This window comes from Scyliorhinus torazame, chromosome 10, assembly GCF_047496885.1.
Source record: "Scyliorhinus torazame isolate Kashiwa2021f chromosome 10, sScyTor2.1, whole genome shotgun sequence".
Taxonomy (NCBI): Eukaryota; Metazoa; Chordata; class Chondrichthyes; order Carcharhiniformes; family Scyliorhinidae; genus Scyliorhinus; species Scyliorhinus torazame.
In genome coordinates this window covers 262,112,077-262,133,716 of record NC_092716.1, presented here as the reverse complement: position 1 = coordinate 262,133,716, position 21,640 = coordinate 262,112,077, and the positions used below count along the sequence as shown (strand labels likewise).

Genomic DNA, 21,640 nt, shown 5'->3' with positions numbered 1-21,640 from the left:
TGTGGATTAATGGGTGTTTCGCTGGTTGGCAATCAGTAGCTAGTGGTGTCCCTCAGGGATCAGTGTTGGGCCCACAATTGTTCACAATTTACATTGATGATTTGGAGTTGGGGACCAAGGGCAATGTGTCCAAGTTTGCAGACGACGCTAAGATGAGTGGTAAAGCAAAAAGTGCAGAGGATACTGGAAGTCTGCAGAGGGAATTGGGTAGGTTAAGTGAATGGGCTAGGGTCTGACAGATGGAATACAATGTTGACAAATGTGAGGTTATCCATTTTGGTAGGAATAACAGCAAACGGGATTATTTAAATGATAAAATATTAAAACATGCTGCTGTGTAGAGACCTGGGTGTGCTAGAGCACGAGTCGCAAAAAGTTGGTTTTCAGGTGCAACAGGTGATTAAGAAGGCAAATGGAATGTTGTCCTTCATTGCTAGTGCGATGAAGTTTAAGACTAGGGAGGTTATGCTGCAATTGTATAAGGTGTTAGTGAGGCCACACCTGGAGTATTGTATTCAGTTTTGGTCTCCTTACCTGAGAAAAGACGTACTGGCACTGAAGGGTGTGCAGGAGATTCACTAGGTTAATCCCAGAGGTGAAGGGGTTGGATTACGAGGAGAGGTTGAGTAGACTGGGACTGTACACGTTGGAATTTAGAAGGATGAGGGGGGATCCTATAGAAACATATAAAATTATGAAGGGAACAGATGCGGGGAGGTTGTTTCCACTGGCGGGTGAAAGTAGAACTAGGGGGCATAGCCTCAAAATAAGGGGAAGTATATTTAGGACTGAGTTTAGGAGGAACGTCTTCACCCAAAGGGTTGTGAATCTATGGAATTCCTTGCCCAGTGAAGCAGTTGAGGCTCCTTCATTAAATGTTTTTAAGATAAAGATAGATAGTTTTTTGAAGAATAAAGGGATTAAGGGTTATGGTGTTCGGGCCGGAAAGTGGAGCTGAGTCCACAAAGATCAGCCATGAAATCATTGAATGGCGGAGCAGGCTCGCGGGGCCAGATGGCCTACTCCTGCTCCTAGTTCTTATACTTCAAAAGTATGTATTTGGCTGCAATGCGTTTTCGATGCCCATAAATTGTCAAAGACACTTAAGCCCTGGAATTCCCTCTAAACCTCTCTGCTTCTCTAGCTCTCCCTCATCCATTAAGATGCTCAAGGGGCAGCACGGTGACGCAGTGGGTTAGCCCTGCTGCCTCACGGGGCCGAGGTCCCAGGTTCGATCCCAGCTCTGGGTCACTGTCCGTGTGGAGTTTGCACATTCTCCCCGTGTTTGCGTGGGTTTCGCCTGCACAACCCAATGATGTGCAGGCTAGGTGGGTTGGCTATGCTAAATTGCCCCTTAATTGGAAAAAATTAATTGGGTACTCTAATTTCAATTTAAAAAAAACTGCTCCTTAAAACATACCTCTTTGGCCATCTTTTCTTCTTTCATTGGGTGAGAACATCGCTGGCAAGGCCAGCATTTGTTGTCCTCAGGGCGGATTTCTTTCACAAAAGCCTTTGCCTCTGTCAAATCTGAAGATTTATAGAGTATCTTCCTCAAATTTGGCTGCCCTCAGAAATTTATCACCACCTCCCACCTACTCTACGATTACATGCAGCCCATGATCCTCGTCAATGGAATCACAGACCTTCGCAGTGATGACAGGAATCAAACATGATCGCGCATTCGCACCAACCCTCTTCCCCATCTTGCTCTCTAAATTAATTTTTTTATAGAGTGCCCAATTCATTTTTTCCAATTAAGGGGCAATTTATCGTGGCCAATCCACCTATCCTGCACATCTTTTGGGTTGTGGGGGCGAAACCCACGCAAACACGGGGAGAATGTGCAAACTCCACACGGACGGTGATCCAGAGCCGGGATCGAACCTGGGACCTCGGCACCATGAGACAGTAGTGCTAAGCACTGCACCACCGTGCTGCCCCCTACTCTCTACAATTCTGGACCTCATCTCCAGTAAACTACCCCCAGGTATGGAAATAATTTACAGAACAGCTGGGAAGCCATTCAAGAAACACCACCTTCAACTCAAAAAAGAAAATCACTCCAACTCAGTCATTGAGCTCCAGTATACATATATGGTGTGCATGCTCACTTAGAAACCAAGCTCCAGGACTCTGCTGACACCTTCTATGAAGCATACAAAAAAATGGCCCATCATTAATCATCCAGATGGGGTAGCATGGTTGCGCAGTGGTTAGCACTGCTGCCTCACAGCACTGAGGACCCGGGTTCGATCCCCGCCTCGGGTCACTGTCCTTGTGGAGGTTACACATTCCCCGTCTGCCCCCACAACCGAAAAAATGTGCGGGGTAGGTTAATTAGCCACACTAAATTGTCCCTTAATTGGAAAAAGGAATTGGGTACTCTAAATTTATTTTAAAAATGAATCATCCAGAAAATTAAGGTTCTCTTCCAATCAGCTCCCACAGCACAACAGGGGCTGGTTTAGCACACTGGGCTAAATTGCTGGCTTTTAATGCAGACCATGCAGGCCAGCAGCACGGTTCAATTCCCATACCAGCCTCCCCGAACAGGCGCTGGAATGTGGCGACTAGGGGCTTTTCACAGTAACTTCATTTGAAGCCTACTTGTGACAATAAGTGATTTTCAATTCAATTTTTCAACACTGCCTCGCATCATTTAAAATTAAGGGTGAGATTCTGGCAGATGCGCACCATTTTTCATATGGTAGGATCATTGCAAAGTTACAGCACAGAAGCAGTCCATTGGGCCCATCTTGGCCTTGTCAGCCCGAGAACTCCCAGGTTCGCTTTCTAATCCCACCTTCCTGCACCTGGTCCACAGCCCTGCAGCTTACAGCACTTAAGGGGCAGATCCAGGTACATTTAGTGTCTCTGCGTCCACTACCAACTCAGGCAGTGAATTCCAGACTCCCACTGCCCAAGCGTAAAAAAGTTCTTCCTGACAACCTCTTCCAGATGAAGGCATCGATGATAAAATTCATCACCGTCAATGTGTCAACTCATCCTTTGGTTGACCGAGGAAGATTATTTGAGGGCCAGATTCTCAAGCCCAAGACTAAGGTAATGTGTTACTGGGGAGCAGTTATCCCCATACTCCAATGGAATAAATCAAGGCACTTGACATTGCAGAAGACATATAAATCGAATAACTTCAGTTTTCTTCTTTGTTTATTGGCAGTGGAAAATAAAAGTTTAAGTATTTTATTGAGAGAAAGCAATAAATACTGTGATAAAAATAGTTCAAAGTACTGTATAGACTGTACATAATTTGTTACAAGAAGGCAGAGAAAAACTCAGAACAGCAAAATATTGGACAAATAACAGTACATGATTCAGGCCAACGTACATTAAAAAATTGACCACTCTTAATAGCTTTCGGACAGATTTACAACGTGTTGGTACACAATACATAACTCACCATGATACCAACAAAACTGCAGCTGACATGTTGATGGGTTACTCAAAAATACTGAACACTCTTATTGATGAAGCCAAGACATTTTCCCAATCTCCTATTTATCAGTCACCTTTTTTTAAAAAAGTAGTTTGCACAGTATCTATAGATTAGGAAAGGGTTGCAAAGAAAACAGCAAACCATATTCGTGAAAAATAAATAAGGCTTTCATTTTACTTTTAAAAGTACCCGGCTTCTTATACTTCTGAAGTTGAATAGTCCTAATTGACACCACAGTCAATGATATTGGTCCATTGAAAGTTAAACCAGCCTTTTCTTAACAGTAAGGTAAGGGAGGAAATAACATTTGAGTTATTGAAGAGGCTTCTCCTTGCACTCATTCCATCTCTTCCTCAACAGTCCTATATATATATATATATATATATATATATGGCTTTATCACTTCTTATATCCATCTATTCATTATTAACCATACTGAAAAAATGGACAAGCATTTACAGGTTTAAAAATTAGAATAGATGGTTTAAAAAGGATATAATTACAGACTCCAGACTAACTACAACATCAACACACTTAGTGCTGTCAGCATGCAGTTTCTCTTGGGGAAAACAGCATTGAACATGCCATCACACCCACTTTTTTTTGTCCTCAACTTTATAAAAAAATCTGAATATCTGTAGTAATTACACAACGATTTACAAAACCCCCACAATTTTCATAGGGATGAATACATACAGACATATGATACATTTCCTTGAAAAAAAAACATGATTAAGAGTAAAGAAAATCAATTTAAAGAATTGTACATAATTATAAATGTGTTCTAAGCAAGGGTACACAATTAAAGCTAGATGCCAGATCTACAGTAAATCAATATTGAAACAGGTTTACATAAATATAAGAAACATTTATTCTAAAATTTTATACCTAGGGTACTCATGAGTCGTGGATCAACTAATTAAAATCTCTGTAGTAAAATATTAAGTCCAAGTTAGAAATATTGCTACATCACAGATCTCCCGGCTTTCTCAGCAACTCCTGTGATGTACAGTTACTGCATGAAGGCTTTGAATGCTGTGCAGTCATCTGTTGAAATAGTGAGAGGGAACTGAAAAAATAAAATAACACAATTAAATACCAAACCTAGGTAACATTGAATACTATAACCACAAATAGCAAATCTTAATACTGCTGGGTTACTTAATTGCCAAGAACACATTTATGGAGGCAATAAAAAAGAAACTGGATTTTACATAGATAATGTGGTGGAACACAAGGATTTAGCATCAAGGTTATCAAAAATACAACCTTGAAACAAACTGCACCTGTCCCACTTCTCCCAAAGTACTAGAGTAGATTTTGTACCATGGTCGGACTAGTTGGTTGGAGTTGGTGTATTTTAAGCACATTTTTCCAGATTTTAAAAAAGCTCTCCAATCTCAAGTACAAGGTCATCATAATCAAAACATCCATTTCTATTTATCTGGTTTCATCTTTCTGTTCAATTTTGTAATTATTTATTAAGCTGACATCAATAATGAATAATTATAGCAGAATGTTTCACCTTATAACTGAAAAAATACTTGAGAATATTTGAACTAGTTCTTGGAATGACTTCATTAAGCAGAAAGGGTTCTCAGTCGTTAACATTCATTTTAATTTTCCACAATCAAAACTATTGTACGACCTACTTTTAACTCCACAAGTTAAATCGCCTACTAATTTGATGTTTTGCACTTCACACATTCATATAATTTACTCAGTTTTTTGTGAATACTTTAACAGGTGAAAATAGTACAGTTGGCAACGCTAGCTGTCCCATTTCAACAATGCCCAACACAAAAAACTTCCAATTATGTCTATTTAAAAAAAAATAAAACGAAACCTCCCGAATTTAGATCACAATCCAAATCAGCCACGAGTAAATGTGCGGTTAATGGGGCAAAACCAACATGGAATAAACGTGAAATCAAATAAATTTAATTGGCAAAATAAGGTATCAAGGAACACACTGAAAAGACCCAAGCAAACTTGCATTTATTTGGTGCCTTTCCATCCTCGAATTATCTCAAAGCACTCCCCTTCCAGTTAAATAACTTTGATGTGTAGTCATTCTGGGTATGTAGAAAAGGAATTTGTACAGAGCAAAATTCAACAGTTAAGTAAATAAATCAAAAGTTATTCTGGTGTTAGTGAGACATTTTTTGGCCAAGGATATTGGATTAATGCCATCCTCTTCAAATATTGTTCAAATATGCTCACTTTAATGCTTTTATGCACAAAGTACAATAATAAAAGGAGTTTGCACACATCATTTGGTGCAATATCCCTTCCTTATAAACTTAGTTCAATTGTCACTGCCTGAAATCACATTCCATTGTGGTGTTGTCAGTACAGCAAGAGGAAATAAAAGTGCACCAAACAGGAAAAGAGACTGTGTCTCACACCATGTCTGCAGCACATCAGGCTCATATTTCACCCTCAATTTGGAATTCATCTATTGAGGGTTGGGGTTATTCAACCTTGGAAGCAGAAACCCAAATAAATTATTTATTTTTAATTGTCAATCTTTGACTATAAAGATTTATACACACTAATTGGCACATTTGAAGTGTGAAACCTTGTTAAACCCGACAATCAGGATTTCGTTGGAGAGTTTATGCTGGTGTGTATGGCATGACAATCAAACTGAACAAGCTAATTGAATACAACTGCAGTAAGACTTGCTCCTATAGTCAAGCCCTCTTGCAATGAAAGCCAACATACAATTTGCCTTCCAAACTGCTTGCTGTCATGTGACTGCTGCACTGGGATACCCAGGTCCCTTTGTATGTGAACATTTGCCAATCACCATTTGAATAATGCTTTGCCATTCTGTTTCTCTGTCTGAAGTGGCTAACTTCACATTTATCCATGTTATACTGCAACTGCCATGTACTTGTCCATTCAACTTGTCTAAATCACCTCAAAGCCTCTTCATATCCTTCTCACCATTCATATTCCCACCAAGTTTTGTGTCCTCAGCAAATTTGGAAATATTACTTTTGAATCCCTCACCCAAATCATTGATGTATATTGTGAATAGTTGGGGGCCAAGCACTGATCCCTGCGTGGCCCCACGAGTCACCGCCTGCCTCTTCGAAAAAGACCCACTGATTCCTACTGTTCCCTGTCTGCTCACCAATTCTCAATCCATGCCAATATATCACCCCCAATCCCACATGCTTTAATGTTGCACACACCTCTTATGTGGGACTTTATCAAAAACTTTATGAAACTCCATTTACCTGCCCTCCCTTTAGGTCTAATACAGGTAGGGAATATTGTCATGCGAGAGTGCCTTTAAGAAATGGATGTTTAAGCAATGTACCTTTAAGAAATGCAGTGATGTCAGAGCTCATGGAGCTGAGCTCAGTTCGGCCATTTTGAGGTTAGTTCTGAGTTTTTAGTTTCAGTTTGAAAAGAGCTTGGGGTGTGTCTGTTTTGCAGTGAGCTGGATCTGCTGTGATCTCTGCCATGAAAGACTATCTCTGGATCATTTGGGTGATTTAAACTCATAATAGTAATGCCTTTAACCTGATGTGTTTCGGTTCAAAGGTGTTAAGTCTCTCTTGGATGTTGAAAGGAATAACTGAAGGATTATTTAGTGTTGTAATATTTTTGGGGTTATCTTTGAAGTAAGGGGGTGTTAAGAGATCCAATGTTTATTTAAAAGGGTTAAGTTGAGTTCATGGAATAAACATTGTTTTGTGTTTAAAAACCCACATGTCCATAATTGTAATCCCACCCCTGGAGAACAAGGCGTGTGCTCGGAAAAGCAACAATAGCATTAAAGGGGGAGGTTGGTTAAACTCCATGATACATTTTGGGGTTCTGAAAATGCCTTCAGTGAATGGCAGAACCCTCAAGAGTATTGACAGTCAGCGAGTTCTAGGTGTACAGGTCCACAGGTCACTGAAAGGGGCAACGCAGGTGGAGAAGGTAGTCAAGAAGGCATACAGCATGCTTCCCTTCATTGGCCGGAGCATTGAGTATAAGAATAGGCAAGTCATGTTACAGCTGTATAGAACCTTAGTTAGGCCACACTTGAAGTATAGTGTTCAATTCTGGTCGCCACGCTACCTGAAGGATGTGGAGGCTTTGGAGAGGGTGCAGAAGAGATTTACCAGTATGTTTCCTGGTATGGAGGGCATTAGCTGTGAGGAGGTTGAATAAACTCGGTTTGTTCTCACTGAAACGAAGGTTGAGGGGCGACCTGAAAGAGGTCTACAAAATTATGAGGGGCATAGACAGAGTGGATAGTAGGCTTTTTCCCAAGGTAGAGGGGTCAATTACTAGGGGGCATAGATTTAAGGTGCAAGGGGCAAGGTTTAGAGATGTACGAAGCAAGTTTTTTTTTTTTACACAGAGGGTGGTGGGTGCCTGGAACTCGCTGCTGGAGGAGGTGGTGGAAGCAGGGATGATAGTGACATTTAAGGGGCATCTTGACAAATACATGAGTAGGATGGGAATAGAGGGATACGGATCCCGGAAGTGTAGAAGATTTTAGTTTAGACGGGCAGCATGGTCGGCGCAGGCTTGGAGGGCCGAATGGCCTGTTCCTGTGCTGTACTTTCCTTTGTTCTTTGTACACCACATTCATGGTTCATCCTTATCTATCCTGCTAGTAACTTCGTCAAAAAACACCATTATATTTGTCAAAAACAATTACCCTTTCATAAATCCATGTTGGTTTTGTCTAATCCTGTTATCGCATCCTAGCATTTTCCCTGCTACTGACGTTAGGCTAATCAATCTATTTTCTCTCTCCCTCCTTTTTTAAATAGCGAGGTCACATTTGCTAACCTCCAATCCGTCGGCACTGATCCAAAATCTATCGAATATTTCCATGACCACCTTCTTTAGTACCTTGGGATCGGTCCCAAGGGATTTAATGCCTTTCAGTCCATTAATTTCTCCAACTCTTTTTTTTTTTTTAGTAATATCAATTCCTCCTTCTCACTGGACCCTTGATTCCTTAGTATTTCTGGGAAGTTATTTGTGTATTCCTCCGTGAAGCCAGCACTAAAGTAACTGTTTAATTCATCTGCCATTTCCTGTTCTCTATTGTAACTTCTCCTATTTGGGACTTTGTCTTCACTAATCTTTTTCTTTTGTGCACTTCTGGAAGATTTTACAGTCCACGTTGATGTTACTTTTAAGTTTACTCTCATCCTCTATTTTTCCCCTCTTAATCAATCTCTTGCTCCTCTTTTGCAGAATTCTGAATTGCTCCCAATTCTCAGGTTTGCTACTTTTTCGAGCTACTGTATGACTCCTCTTTACATAAGAACTAGGAGCAGGAGTCGGCCATCTGGCCCCTCGAGCCTGCTCCACCATTCAATGAGATCATGGCTGATCTTTCGTGGACTCAACTCCACTTTCCGGCCCGAACACCATAACCCTTAATCCCTTTATTCTTCAAAAAACTATCTTTATCTTAAAAACATTTAATGAAAGAGCCTCAACTGCTTCACTGGGCAAGGAATTCCATAGATTCACAACCCTTTGGGTGAAGAAGTTCCTCCTAAACTCAGTCCTAAATCTACTTCCCCTTATTTTGAGGCTATGCCCCCTAGTTCTGCTTTCACCCGCCAGTGGAAACAACCTGCCCGCATCTATCCTATCTATTCCCTTCATAATCTTATATGTTTCTATAAGATCCCCCCTCATCCTTCTAAATTCCAAAGAGTACAGTCCCAGTCTACTCAACCTCTCCTCGTAATCCAACCCCTTCAGCTCTGGGATTAACCTAGTGAATCTCCTCTGCACACGCTCCAGTGCCAGTACGCCCTTTCTCAAGTAAGGAGATCAAAACTGAACACAATACTCCAGGTGTGGCCTCACTAACACCTTATACAATTGCAGCAACCTCCCTAGTCTTAAACTCCATCCCTCTAGCAATGAAGGACAAAACTCCATTTGCCTTCTTAATCACCTGTTGCACCTGAAAACCAACTTTCTGCGACTCATGCACTAGCACACCCAGGTCTCTCTGCACAGCAGCATGTTTTAATATTTTATCATTTAAATAATAATCCCTTTTGCTGTTATTCCTACCAAAATGGATAACCTCACATTTGTCAACATTGTATTCCATCTGCCAGACCCTAGCCCATTCACTTAGCCTATCCAAATCCCTCTGCAGACTTCCAGTATCCTCTGCACTTTTTGCTTTACCACTTATCTTAGTGTCGTCTGCAAACTTGGACACATTGCCCTTGGTCCCCAACTCCAAATCATCTATGTAAATTGTGAACAGTTGTGGGCCCAACACTGATCCCTGAGGGACACCACTAGCTACTGATTGCCAACCAGAAACACCCATTAATCCCCACTCTTTGCTTTCTATTAATTAACCAATCCTCTATCCATGCTACTACTTTCCCCTTAATGCCATGCACCTTTATCTTATGCAACAACCTTTTGTGCGGCACCTTGTCAAAGGCTTTGCATCGAATACTATCCTTAATTTCTTTTTTAAGCCAAGGTTGAGCCGCTTTTCTTGTATTTTTGCAGCAGAAAGGAATGTACATTGTTGTGCAATGCATACATTCATTCCTTAAATATTAGCCATTGCCTATCCGCCTTTGAATGAAGTTCACCACACAATCTTAGCCAACTCATAATCTTTGTAGTTTCCTTTGTTCAGATTTAGAGCCCTAGTACGGAATCATTTCTCTCCCCAGATGCTGCCTGACTTGAATATTTCCAGCATTTTCTGTGTTTACTTCAGATTTACAGCATTTTGCTTCTGTATCATTCTGGTAAATCTATGCTGCACTCCCTCTCAGGCCAATATATCCTTCCAAAGGTGTGGTGCCCAGAACTGCTAATGGTATTGCAGGTGTGGTGCAATAAGAATATAAAATAGAAACAGGAGTGGGCCATTTAGCCACACAAGTCTTTTCTTCCATTCTATGAGATTATGCCAGACCTTGAGGCTGCAAAGACTGAAATATTAAAAGGAACTTCCTGTCACTCAAATCAGGGGTCTTCGCTCTTGCACAAATATCGCTTAAAAACTTTTCTTGAACTCTTCCAAGAAATATCAGTACTCAAATGTGTAAACAATAAGATTCATCCCCAAATGCACCTTCATCAGCTCAATAGCTAAGGCTATGGGATGGAAGGATGGAAGGAAGACCTATTTAATAATTTGGTCATGGCAACAACAACATTTTGTAAATTCTGAACGTGCCAGACAGACAACAATCCCGTAGCAAATAAATAAGAGAGGCTCCACAGCCAAATTTCACTTTTTAAAAAGACCAAGTCACTTAGTCCCCAACTTGTCCTGCTGTTTACAGCCACCTGATTTATTATCTTGCCTGAATTTCCTCAGCTCCCTGCAGGTAGCAGAAGGAAACACTGCTTTAAAATAAACAGAAAACATTGTGAAGATGCAATGTATTTCTTCTGGATTATTTAAAGAAAGGTACCTTCTGCCTGTGATCATGCAAATATCAAATCAGGGAGATACTGCTGTGAGAATACTTACCCGATATTAACATGAATAGGTTCGCACAGTAGCAGAATCCATTCTTTGCTCTCCAGAAATATTGCCTGCAATTTGCAGAGAGAGACGGCGCATGCAAAAAAAACATGCTGTTAGTTACAAATTAGTCACTTCACAAGTGCACAAAGCAAAACTGTTTAATTGCTTTTCTAGGAAAAAAAACCCATGGGAGATTTAAAATTTCACAAGGATCAGATGTATAAGATCAGATATTCTCCCTCAGGTTAAGTGCAGCAAATGTTATAATGCTGCAGATTCTTGAATCTAATACAGGCTGAACCTGAACAAGTATTAGAGTAAATGCTCCATGCGTTACTGGCGAGGTTTGCATGCAGCCAGCATCTAATCCGAAAACTGTCCAATGAGCTGTATTTAAATTCCTGTCCCTTGTGGGGGTTCTCAAAATGCAACTTTGTTTTGGGCTAAAGCCGCCGAAACTGCAATTTAAAAAAAAACAAAGGCACCAAATCACCTCTTTAGGGACCACAAACACTTTGATACTTTCAATCTATTTATTAGTGAATTTATTACAGAAGAGAGGATAGACAAACAACTTCTCCCACATAAAGGGTTGTTAGCACATGTAATATCACAATGCTTGGGGGAGGGTGGGGCAGATTAAAACACGGAAAATATTTGATGAGTAAGAGGAAAGAGCAGATAAACAGGAAGAGTAGATTGGAGCTTATGGCACTGGAGTGAGGGTTGAAACGGCCTTTCTCAGGTTACATTTCCATGATTACAAACAAAGCTTACAAAGTAGACAACTTTCAGAAAAATGAGGTGCTATTTCATTTCCATGCACTTGACCCAGGAGATTTATGGTACAACAATTCTTTCTTTCTAGTCTGAAAGCTCCTCATCCCATTCATAAATACAGCCACAACAACTGGTGCATTCTTTCCAAGTATCGTTTGAAAGATTCAGAGTTGCCCAATTTATATAATTGATTGCAGAGATGACTACTGAAGGCCACATGCAAGCAAAACCGGTAAACAAACATCACAATGTTTATCTGACTAGAAGTAAACACAATCTTGTTAGGTAGTACTGTTCTGAGTTGACAGACTAGTTTGATGTTGCTCCATTAATGGTGTTTACTGCACATTGCATCTCTAGTGGTTTAAAATTATGGTGAATTTCTATATCAATGTTTATAGCAAGCATCTATTATGTGATAAGCCCAAAAGAAAATGTAACTTCTCGAAATTATGAACTAGGTTCTTTATGTCCCGGTCTTTTCTCTCCTCCCAGAATGTCACTACTTCATGCTGATTACTGATTCTTTCATGGAGAATGGTCATCATCCAGTCCATTATCCAATTGATCATTTTTCATAAGCCCAGGCAGTGAACGTTAGCTATGATGAGATAAATAAATTGTATTCACCTAGTGGCTGTGATGACATGAGGACACCCCAAAGCACTTTAAAGCCAATTAAGTATTTCTGAAGTGCTGCTACTGTTGTTACAAGACAGCCAATTTGCACACAGTAAGCTCCCATGAGAGGCAATGTGACAATAAGCAGGTTTTTACGTTTTGTGTAAGGGCTAAAAATCGAGACACGAGGGAGAACTCCTCTACTCTTTCAGTATTGCACTGAAAGATCAGCCTGGGTCATGTGTTCCAAGTCTCGAGAATTAAACTTTAGGTCGACAACCTGCTGACATGGATGTGAAAGGACGACTAACTGAGCCACAGTAAGTGGCATCACAGCTGAGCTTAACCCTGTGCATATAAACTTTCCAGTATGGGCCACCGGTTTGAGATTAGCAATGGGGGCTGTGGTTGATTTCACCACTTCCTTCAATAGCCTGTCAAGAGCTTTTTGTAATACAACTAGTTACACACCAGTTCATGTTAACTAATTCACTTACAGGCCTGGATGGAAAAGATTTCAGTCGCATTCCAGTGGTAATGCAAATATAAAGCTTTGATTGCCTCAGCTGAAATTCTGCATTGCACTCAAGTTGTAATTAAAATAATTACAAGGAAAACAATGCAAGTATCACATCAAGTCATTTGACACTTCAAAACTGTGTTTTGGAGATGACATCATCCACATTTTTCCAAGTGTCCTGCATCATAAACCTGAACAATGACTTAAAGTTCCAAGTTAAAAACATGAAGTTGAAATTGTGCATCATAAAGGACAAAATACAAGGTTAAGAATTATAAAACGGAAGAAAGGGAAATAAATTATTCTCCAATTTACTTTGAGGCTTCTTTTGAACATCAATAATAATAATCGCTTATTGTCACAAGTAGACTTCAATGAAGTTCCTGTGAAAAGCCCCTAGTCGCCACATTCCGGCGCCTGTTCGGGGAGGCCGCTACAGGGATGCGAGAATGGCATCATTCTGGGTTGTTCTGTGACAAAGCACAAACTAAGACTACAGTTGTGACACAAATATATTTTAGTGTGTTCAGACAGCATTTTGATCCCTCTGGCCTGAAGTGGTTTCAAAGTTTAATTTGCAACACAAACCTCACTGAACCAAGCCAAACTGTATGTGTTAAAACTGACTTTAAGAAAAATTCTTACGCACGCAAAAAGTGCCATTCAAAATGTTTTAATGTGTTTATCGTATGATCGCGTCCAGCAGTAATTTGAAATAGTAACACAGTGCGCGTCACCTAATAGGAAATCAATACATACCATCTGTTTGCACCTTCTTTGGCGGCATGGAGGGTGAAGATGTTGTTGAGGTAACTCTAAAATTAGCAGGCAATGTCTCTGCTGATCCAGGTGCCATACCCCTTACATCTTTTGGTCGGAACTTCTTTCTCCAAGAAGGTGCTCGTCTGAAACCCTTTTCATCCTCCTTTTACAGTTAAGGAAATAAACTATTTATGTTAGTTATTTCTTTTTTTAAAAAATATATTTTATTCAAGTTTTTTAGCCAAACATTACAATACGTAGTGTTTCTTTTACACAACAATAAAGCAATATAAATAACCGTGGCCAGTTTTAAACAAATAAATAATATATAAACAAAAACAAAAAACAAAACTAAATGGCAACTGCCTTGACCAAAATAAATACTCTCCAAAAATACAATCCAACAATCCAATATACAATTACATATACCAAATACCTATACATATACAATAACATCCCTGAGAGTCTGTCCGATTCCTCCCCCTCCCCCCTGGGTTGCTGCTGTTATCTACTTCTTTTCCATTCCCTCTATCTTTCTGTGAGGTAGTCGACGAACGGTTGCCACCGCCTGGTGAACCCCTGAGCCGAACCCCTTAACACGAACTTAATCCGTTCTAACTTTATGAACCCTGCCATATCGTTTATCCAGGTCTCCACACCCGGGGGTTTGGCTTCCTTCCACATTAACAATATCCTGCGCCGGGCTACAAGGGACGCAAAGGCCAACACATCAGCCTCTCTCGCCTCCTGCACTCCCGGCTCTTCTGCAACCCCAAATATAGCCAACCCCCAGCTTGGTTCGACCTGGACCCCCACCACCTTCGAAAGCACCTTTGCCACCCCCACCCAAAACCCCTGTAGTGCCGGGCATGACCAGAACATGTGGGTGTGATTCGCTGGGCTTCTCGAGCATCTCGCACACCTATCCTCTATCCCAAAAAATGTACTGAGCCGTGCTCCAGTCATATGCGCTGTTAGTTATTTCTAGTTAACTGCTCATGAATACAACTTCCAATATCAACGTACACAAGACATACAGATTTCCTAACCATAATCAAACCAAAAATAATATTAAAGTTCCTTCGAACAGAAGTCTCCAACTTCCTATCTGTATATGGAAATTAAATAAACGGAGAGGGATCGGGAGGTCACACGAATCTGTGAAGAAAAGATAAATTTTGAATCTTACATCGTCCAGTCTCCGGTCTGTTCCGAGGGCCAAGAGGTTGTTAAATTCTCTCTCCAATGATTGGCGTGCCTGTAAACATAAATGTCATTCTTATTTCTTAATGCAAACTGAAAAGCCTTTTAGGTGTAATTAAGCCAGTACAAATTGCAGTACAAGTGTAAAGAAAATGATTCCACAAAGTGCTCTTAGTAATTTAAGACAGTGTGATGGGAGTAGATTAGTCAGAGGTACAAATTCTTTATCCTTTAACGCTGATTGCAACGGAATCAGTCATCTTACAAACATGCCTTTGCAATAACACTTTACTTTCAGCATACGCCCGCTGTTTAGCAGTAACACCATCTCTTTAGAATCTTCCAAAACAAAACCTAATAGAACTGATTCCTCGCAACAGCTCAAGAGTGAGGATCAAGAGAAAATAGACATGCGAGGTAAAAAATAAATTGAAATTGAAACCTATTTGCCTGTTCTACATAGTTACGCCCCACAAATTCCTCTTTTGGATCAACTTTAAGTTGCATCCTTTCAAGGGAAAGATCAAAGCTTTGTCTTTCATCATAATTCTGACACAAGATATTTTGCACTCCTTTGCGATGATTCCCATAGATTTCACCAAGGCTCCTTCAGCACCACCTTCCAAACCCACGGCTGCTACCATCTGGAAAGACAAGGGTAGCAGATACCTGGGAATCTCACCACCTGGAGCTTACCCCCCACGTCACTCACCATCCAGACTTGGAAATATCTCGCCATTCCTTCACAGGTAAATATTGGTCCTTTAGAGGATGAGAAGGGAGATTTAATAATGGGAGATGAGGACATGGCTGAGGAACTGAACAGGTTTTTTGGGTCGGTCTTCACAGTGGAAGACACAAATAACATGTCAGTCTCAGATGGAAATGAGGCTATGACAGGTGAGGACCTTGAGATGATTGTTATCACTAAGGAGGTAGTGATGGGCAAGCTAATGGGGCTAAAGGTAGACAAGTCTCCTGGCCCTGATGGAATGCATCCCAGAGTGCGATAAGAGATGGCTAGGGAAATTGCAAATGCACAAGTGATAATTTACTAGACTCTGGGGTGGTCCCAGCGGATTGGAAATTAGCAAACGTGACACCACTGTTTAAAAAATGAGGTAGGCAGAAAGCGGGTAATTATAGGCCAGTTAGCTTACCTTTGGTAGTAGGGAAGATGCTGGAATCTATCATCAAGGAAGAAATAACGAGGCATTTGAAATGAAATGAAAATCGCTTATTGTCACAAGTAGGCTTCAATGAAGTTACTGTGAAAAGCCCCTAGATGGAAATTGTCCCATTGGGCAGACGCAGCATGGGTTCATAAAGGGCAGGTCGTCCCTAACTTAATTTAGTGGAATTTTTTGAGGACATTACCAGTGTGTTAGATAACGGGGAGCCAATGGATGTGGTATATCTGGATTTCCAGAAAGCTTTTGACATGGTGCCACACAAAAGGTTGCTGCATAAGATAAAGATGCATGGCATTAAGGGCAAAGAAGTATCATGGATAGAGGATTGGTTAATTAATAGAAAGCAAAGAATGGGGATTAATGGGTCTTTCTCTGGTTGGCAATCAGTAGCTAATGGTGTCCGTCAGGGATCAGTGTTTTGCCCATAATTGTTCACAGTTTACATAGATGATTTGGAGTTGGGGACCAAGTACAATGTGTCCAAGTTTGCAGACGACATGAAGAAGAGTGGTAAAGCAAAAAGTGCAGAAGATAACGGAAATCTGCAGAGGGATTTGGATAGGTTAAGTGAATGGGCTAGGGTCTGGCAGATGGAATACAATGTTGACAAATATGAGGTAGTCCATTTAGGTAGGAATAACAGTAAAATGGATTATTTAAATGATAAAATATTAAAACATGCTGCTGTGCAGAGGGACCTGGGTGTGCTAGTGCATGAGTCGCAAAAAGTTGGTTTACAGGTGCAACAGGTGATTAAGAAGGCAAATTGAGTTTTGTCTTCATTGCAAGAGGGATGGAGTTTAAGACTAGGGAGGTTATGCGGCAATTGTATTAGGTGTTAGTGATGCCACACCTGGAGTAGTGTGTTCAGTTTTGGTCTCCTTATCAGAGAAATTACGTACTGGCGCTGGAGGGCGTGCAGAGGAGATTCACTAGGTTAATCCCAGAGGTGAAGGGGTTGGATTACGAGGAGAGATTGGGTAGACTGGGTCTGTACTCGTTGGAATTTAGAAGGATGCGGGGGATTTTAGAGAAACATATAAAATTATGAAGGGAATAGATAGGATAGATGCGGGCAGGTTGTTTCCACTGGTGGGTGAAAGCAGAACTAGGGGGCATAGCCTCAAAATAAGGGGAAGTAGATTTAAGACTGAAGTGTGTCTGCCACAAATCACCATTAGAGACAATAAAGTTATTGCCTGGGCAATTAGATTGCAGTGAGCATCTCCAATAAAATGTTTGAAGAACCAGTTGTTCAGGAAGAGTGTAATGGCCCTGGAAGGAGGGAGTGTAGAATAGGTTTATTAGAATGAAACCTTGATTTGGAAGTTTAAGCTATGGGTCGTATTCTCTGGAATTTAGATGGTCATGGGTGATTTCATCAAATTTTCAAGATATTAAAGGGAGCAAATGAGATATTTGGGGAAATCTAGTTTGAAGAGTCTTGGACGAGGGCACAAAGTCCAAAAATTAAAGCCAGAACTTTTAGGAGTGAAATTGGGAAACGCCTTTTCATGGAAAGACTGCTCGAAGTTTGGAACTTAATGTCAGAAGGGCCAGCTAAAACATGAATTTTAATCTGCGATTGATTGATCTTTATTATCCAAAATCTATTGAGGAACATGGGGGAAAAGTGGTTATGTTGGATTAGGTTGCCAATCAGTCTTGATCTCATTGAATGTTCGAAAAGGTTTAAGGGCTAAATGGCCTATTCCTGGTGGGATGTTTCTAAACCAACTCCTGTTGAATAATGACACTACCATTGCTGAATCCACCAATACCACCTTGGGAATCACAATTGGTGAAAAACTTAACTGAATCAGCCATCAGATGTTTGGAATTTTGCAGGAGCTAACTCACCTCCTGACTTCTCAAAGCCTCTCTACCAAGTACAGGGCATATGTCAGGATTGCATCGCAATATTCTCTACTTGTCTAGGTGAGTGCAGCTCCAACACCACTCGAGAACCTCAACAGCATCTAGGACAAAGTGGCCCACTCCATCAACCACTTGAAACATTACCAACCCTTCAACAATGGTGCACCGTGGTTGCAGTGCACACCAATCAATAAGATGCACAACAGCAACTTGCCAAGGCTTCTTCAACAGTACCTTCAAACTTGTGAATTCAATCACCCAGAAGAAAAATGGTGGCAGGCACATCGCCTGTAAGTTACTCTCCAATTCACACACCATCCTGACTTTGAACCACATCGCCGTTCCTTCAACATGGGTGGATGAAAATCTTGAAACTCCCTTCCTAACCACGCTGTGGGTGTACCTACACTACGCTGATTGTAATGGTTCAAGAACACATCTCACAACCACCTTCTCAATGGCAATTAGACAGATGCTAACTTGCTGGTCTTCGAGTAATGCCAAAACATGAAAAGGGTGGAATATCAAAGGGTATTAGAATAGGCCAAGTGGAGAAAAATATCAACACAGGCTTAACCTGAATAACCCATCGGAGCGCCACAGCATCCTTTTCATACATTATTCCTAAACGGTTACAGCACAGATATTTACACCACAGAAACAGGCCATTCAGCCCATTGTGCTCACACCAGGCAACAAAGATCTGACTACACAAATCCAATTGTCCAGAGCTTGGCTCATAGTCCTGGAGGTTATAGCGGTGTAAGTGAATATCTAAATACTGAAATGTTAGGAAAGTTTCTGACTCCACCTTCAGGCAGCAAGTTCAAGATCCCAGCACCTTCTGGGAGAAAAACCTTCTCAGTTCCTCACTCAGCTCTTTATGCCCCCTGGTTATTGACCCCTCTAATAATGGAAAAAGTGCCTTTCCATCCACCCTATCCATGCCTCTCAATCTTATGCACCTCTGTCAGGTCTCCTCTGGACTTTTGCTGCTCCAAGGAAAACAGCCCCAGCCTATCCAATCTTTCCCATAACTCAGACCCTCCAGCCCAGGCACACCCTGGTAAATCACCTCTACACCCTCTCCAGTGCATTCACATCCTGCCTATAAAGCGATGACCAGAATGGCACATGGTAATTCAGTTGTGGCTTATCATTGCTTATTCCAAGTAGGAAATATTCGGCCATTATTACACCGCATCCATTAGAATCAAAGTCAGGGGGCATTAATCACCTTAAAAAAACATTATGAACAAAATGCATCACTGACATGAAAACTCTATTCACCTGTCAAGGATATTCTTTTCCTTTCTCATAAATAGCACATAAAACGATAAGAAGCTTTTCATTAAAGGTGCAAATAAAGTGCCTGGAACCTGGTGAACTTTTCTGCCCCAGTGCAATGTTCATATTTAAACTGGGCAGCACGGTAGCATTGTGGATAGCACAATTGCTTCACAGCTCCAGGGTCCCAGGTTCGATTCCGGCTTGGGTCACTGTCTGTGCGGAGTCTGCACATCCTCCCCGTGTGTGCGTGGGTTTCCTCCGGGTGCTCCGGTTTCCTCCCACAGTCCAAAGATGTGCAGGTAAGGTGGATTGGCTATGATAAATTGCTGTTAGTGTCCAAAATTGCCCGGAGTGTTGGGTGGGGTTACTGGGTTATGGGGATAGGGTGGAGGTGTTCACCTTGGGTAGGGTGCTCTTTCCAAGAGCCAGTGCAGACTCGATGGGCTGAATGGCCTCCTTCTGCACTGTAAATTCTAAATTCTATGACTTCCTGCATAACCCCAATTATTGAGCTCACAATGTATTCCATGGGCAGTTAGCTTATTTTACTGACAAACCACACCCTTTGGACATTGAAAAGTACAGGTGCCAGAAAAGAAACTGCAGCCTTCAAATCACCCTTCAAGAGGGTTGACCCTTAGATTGGTGACCAATGCTCTACAGTCACTACTCATTTTGGATTTAGAATCTCTTCTAATAGACTGGCAAACAAAATAGAATTCACTTGGTTGTTAGCAGAGTATAGTTTCCCAGAAAATGTTTAAAACATGCTTTGTTAAATTGAGAAATAAATTCATTGGGGCAGTGTTTAGAAATTGGTTTATAAAGGTAAATTTGCGTGTTCCTGTTTCTCAGGTATCAATCTACTCCAGTTTAAGATATAAAACTTTCCATTTATGTTGCTTAGATTTAAATGTGATCATTCAGCATGCATGTCACCCAGAAAAAGCAGGGGTTTAACTTTCGATAGTCGCTGATCAGTTGATGCCCAGTTAAAAACAAACTGTACAAAAGAAGCAGGGGACAAATCTGAAAGGAGAGGAGGCGGTTTCAAAACCAAGAACCCAACCTTGACAGAAATTCTCGAAAAACCTTCCCGTTGCTCTGGTGTGCTTTTGTCTGTTAACATTTTCTCACGGGTACAGACCCTCTACAACCCTCCTGTTGTGAAATCAAATCTAAATCTGTAAAGGAGAGATAATAGCTTCCTTCATCACAAGAGTTCCAGTTGTACTTTGAAAATTGCTGGCTTGACTATACAGGACGTGTGGAGATGCCGGCGCTGGACTGGGGTGAGCACAGTAAGAAGTCTCACCACACCAGGTTGCAGTCCAACTGGTTTATTTGAAATCACAAGCTTTCGGAGCGCTGCTCCTTCATCAGGTGAAGTGGAGGCAGGTTCACAATCGCAGCAATGTGATTGTGAACCTGCCTCCACGCCACCTGATGAAGGAGCAGCGCTCCGAAAGCTTGTGATTTCAAATAAACCTGTTGAGACTGTAACTTGGTGTTGTGAGACTTCTTACTGAATTTACAGAACAGATTGAAAAGAGCAATTGCCAGGTGTAAGATGGCTTTGGGTTTGAATTTATGGAGCCTGTTGCATTCATTTTTACAACCGTTTGAGCAAAGACTTTTAAAATATAACTTGATTTATTTCCTGCAATCTATTCAATGATAGAAGAACTGAAAAGTCAGGGCAAAGCTTGATGGCATTTCTTCATTATGGTTAATTTACAGTGGTTGCATATGCTCTGGCATTGCCTGATTAGATGCTGATGATAAAATTAGCAAAGCAATGACATAAAAATCAAATTCTAGGTTCACATCTCTTACCAGTTCTCCTAATTTCCTGAGAAAATGCCTTTGATCGCTGCTCAACATTGTTTCATCTATAAAACACAGGTATCAGTGACCTAGAAGGGACAATAACTCCCCCAAAAAGTTGCATTCCATTATATTTCGAGGAAATAGATGGTTTTGATTGCCTTTTGTTACAACTTTTTTTTAAACAAATCTAGCCCTGTAACATTAACTGCCTGCCAGCAGATGGTGCTCTCTCCCCATGCAACACTGCTCAAGTTAATTTCACACACCATCCAGCAAGCCAGTGCAGTATTTAATACAGGTGGCGGTCAGTTAGCTGGACAGCTGGTTCGTGATGCGGAGCGATGCCAATCGCGTGGGTTAAATTCCCACACCGGCTGACGTTATTCATGAAGGCCCCACCTTGCTAACCTTGCTCCTTGACTGGGGTGTGGCGATCCTCACGTTAAATCACCATCAGCCAGCTCTCAAAGTGGACAGCAGCATACAGCCATCTGGGACTGTGTGACATTTACATGTGCTTAGTACAGGTATTGGGACAAAATGATTGTGGCTAAGGAAGCAAATTGTTACGATTCCATCCTGTAAAAGATTCACTTTTGTTGGAG

The 21,640-nt window shown here is 41.1% G+C and overlaps 1 protein-coding gene across 9 annotated transcripts in view; it reads right to left on the bottom strand.

Moving 5' to 3' along the window:
* Nucleotides 1–3,156: 3,156 nt before the first annotated feature.
* LOC140384757 (liprin-alpha-1-like) overlaps nucleotides 3,157–21,640 on the bottom strand; it is a 227,329-nt gene continuing 208,845 nt past the window's right edge. For 8 of the 9 annotated variants that reach the window (XM_072466751.1, XM_072466744.1, XM_072466743.1 and 5 more), the window contains 4 exons: nucleotides 14,831–14,899; nucleotides 13,639–13,804; nucleotides 10,962–11,026; nucleotides 3,157–4,529 (listed from right to left, as the gene is read on the bottom strand). In XM_072466751.1, coding sequence (XP_072322852.1) covers nucleotides 10,968–11,026; nucleotides 13,639–13,804; nucleotides 14,831–14,899 — 294 coding nt within the window. In that variant the 3' untranslated portion in view covers nucleotides 3,157–4,529; nucleotides 10,962–10,967. The remainder of the gene's footprint in view (nucleotides 4,530–10,961; nucleotides 11,027–13,638; nucleotides 13,805–14,830; nucleotides 14,900–21,640) is intronic. The other variant, XM_072466747.1, reaches the window with a different exon arrangement.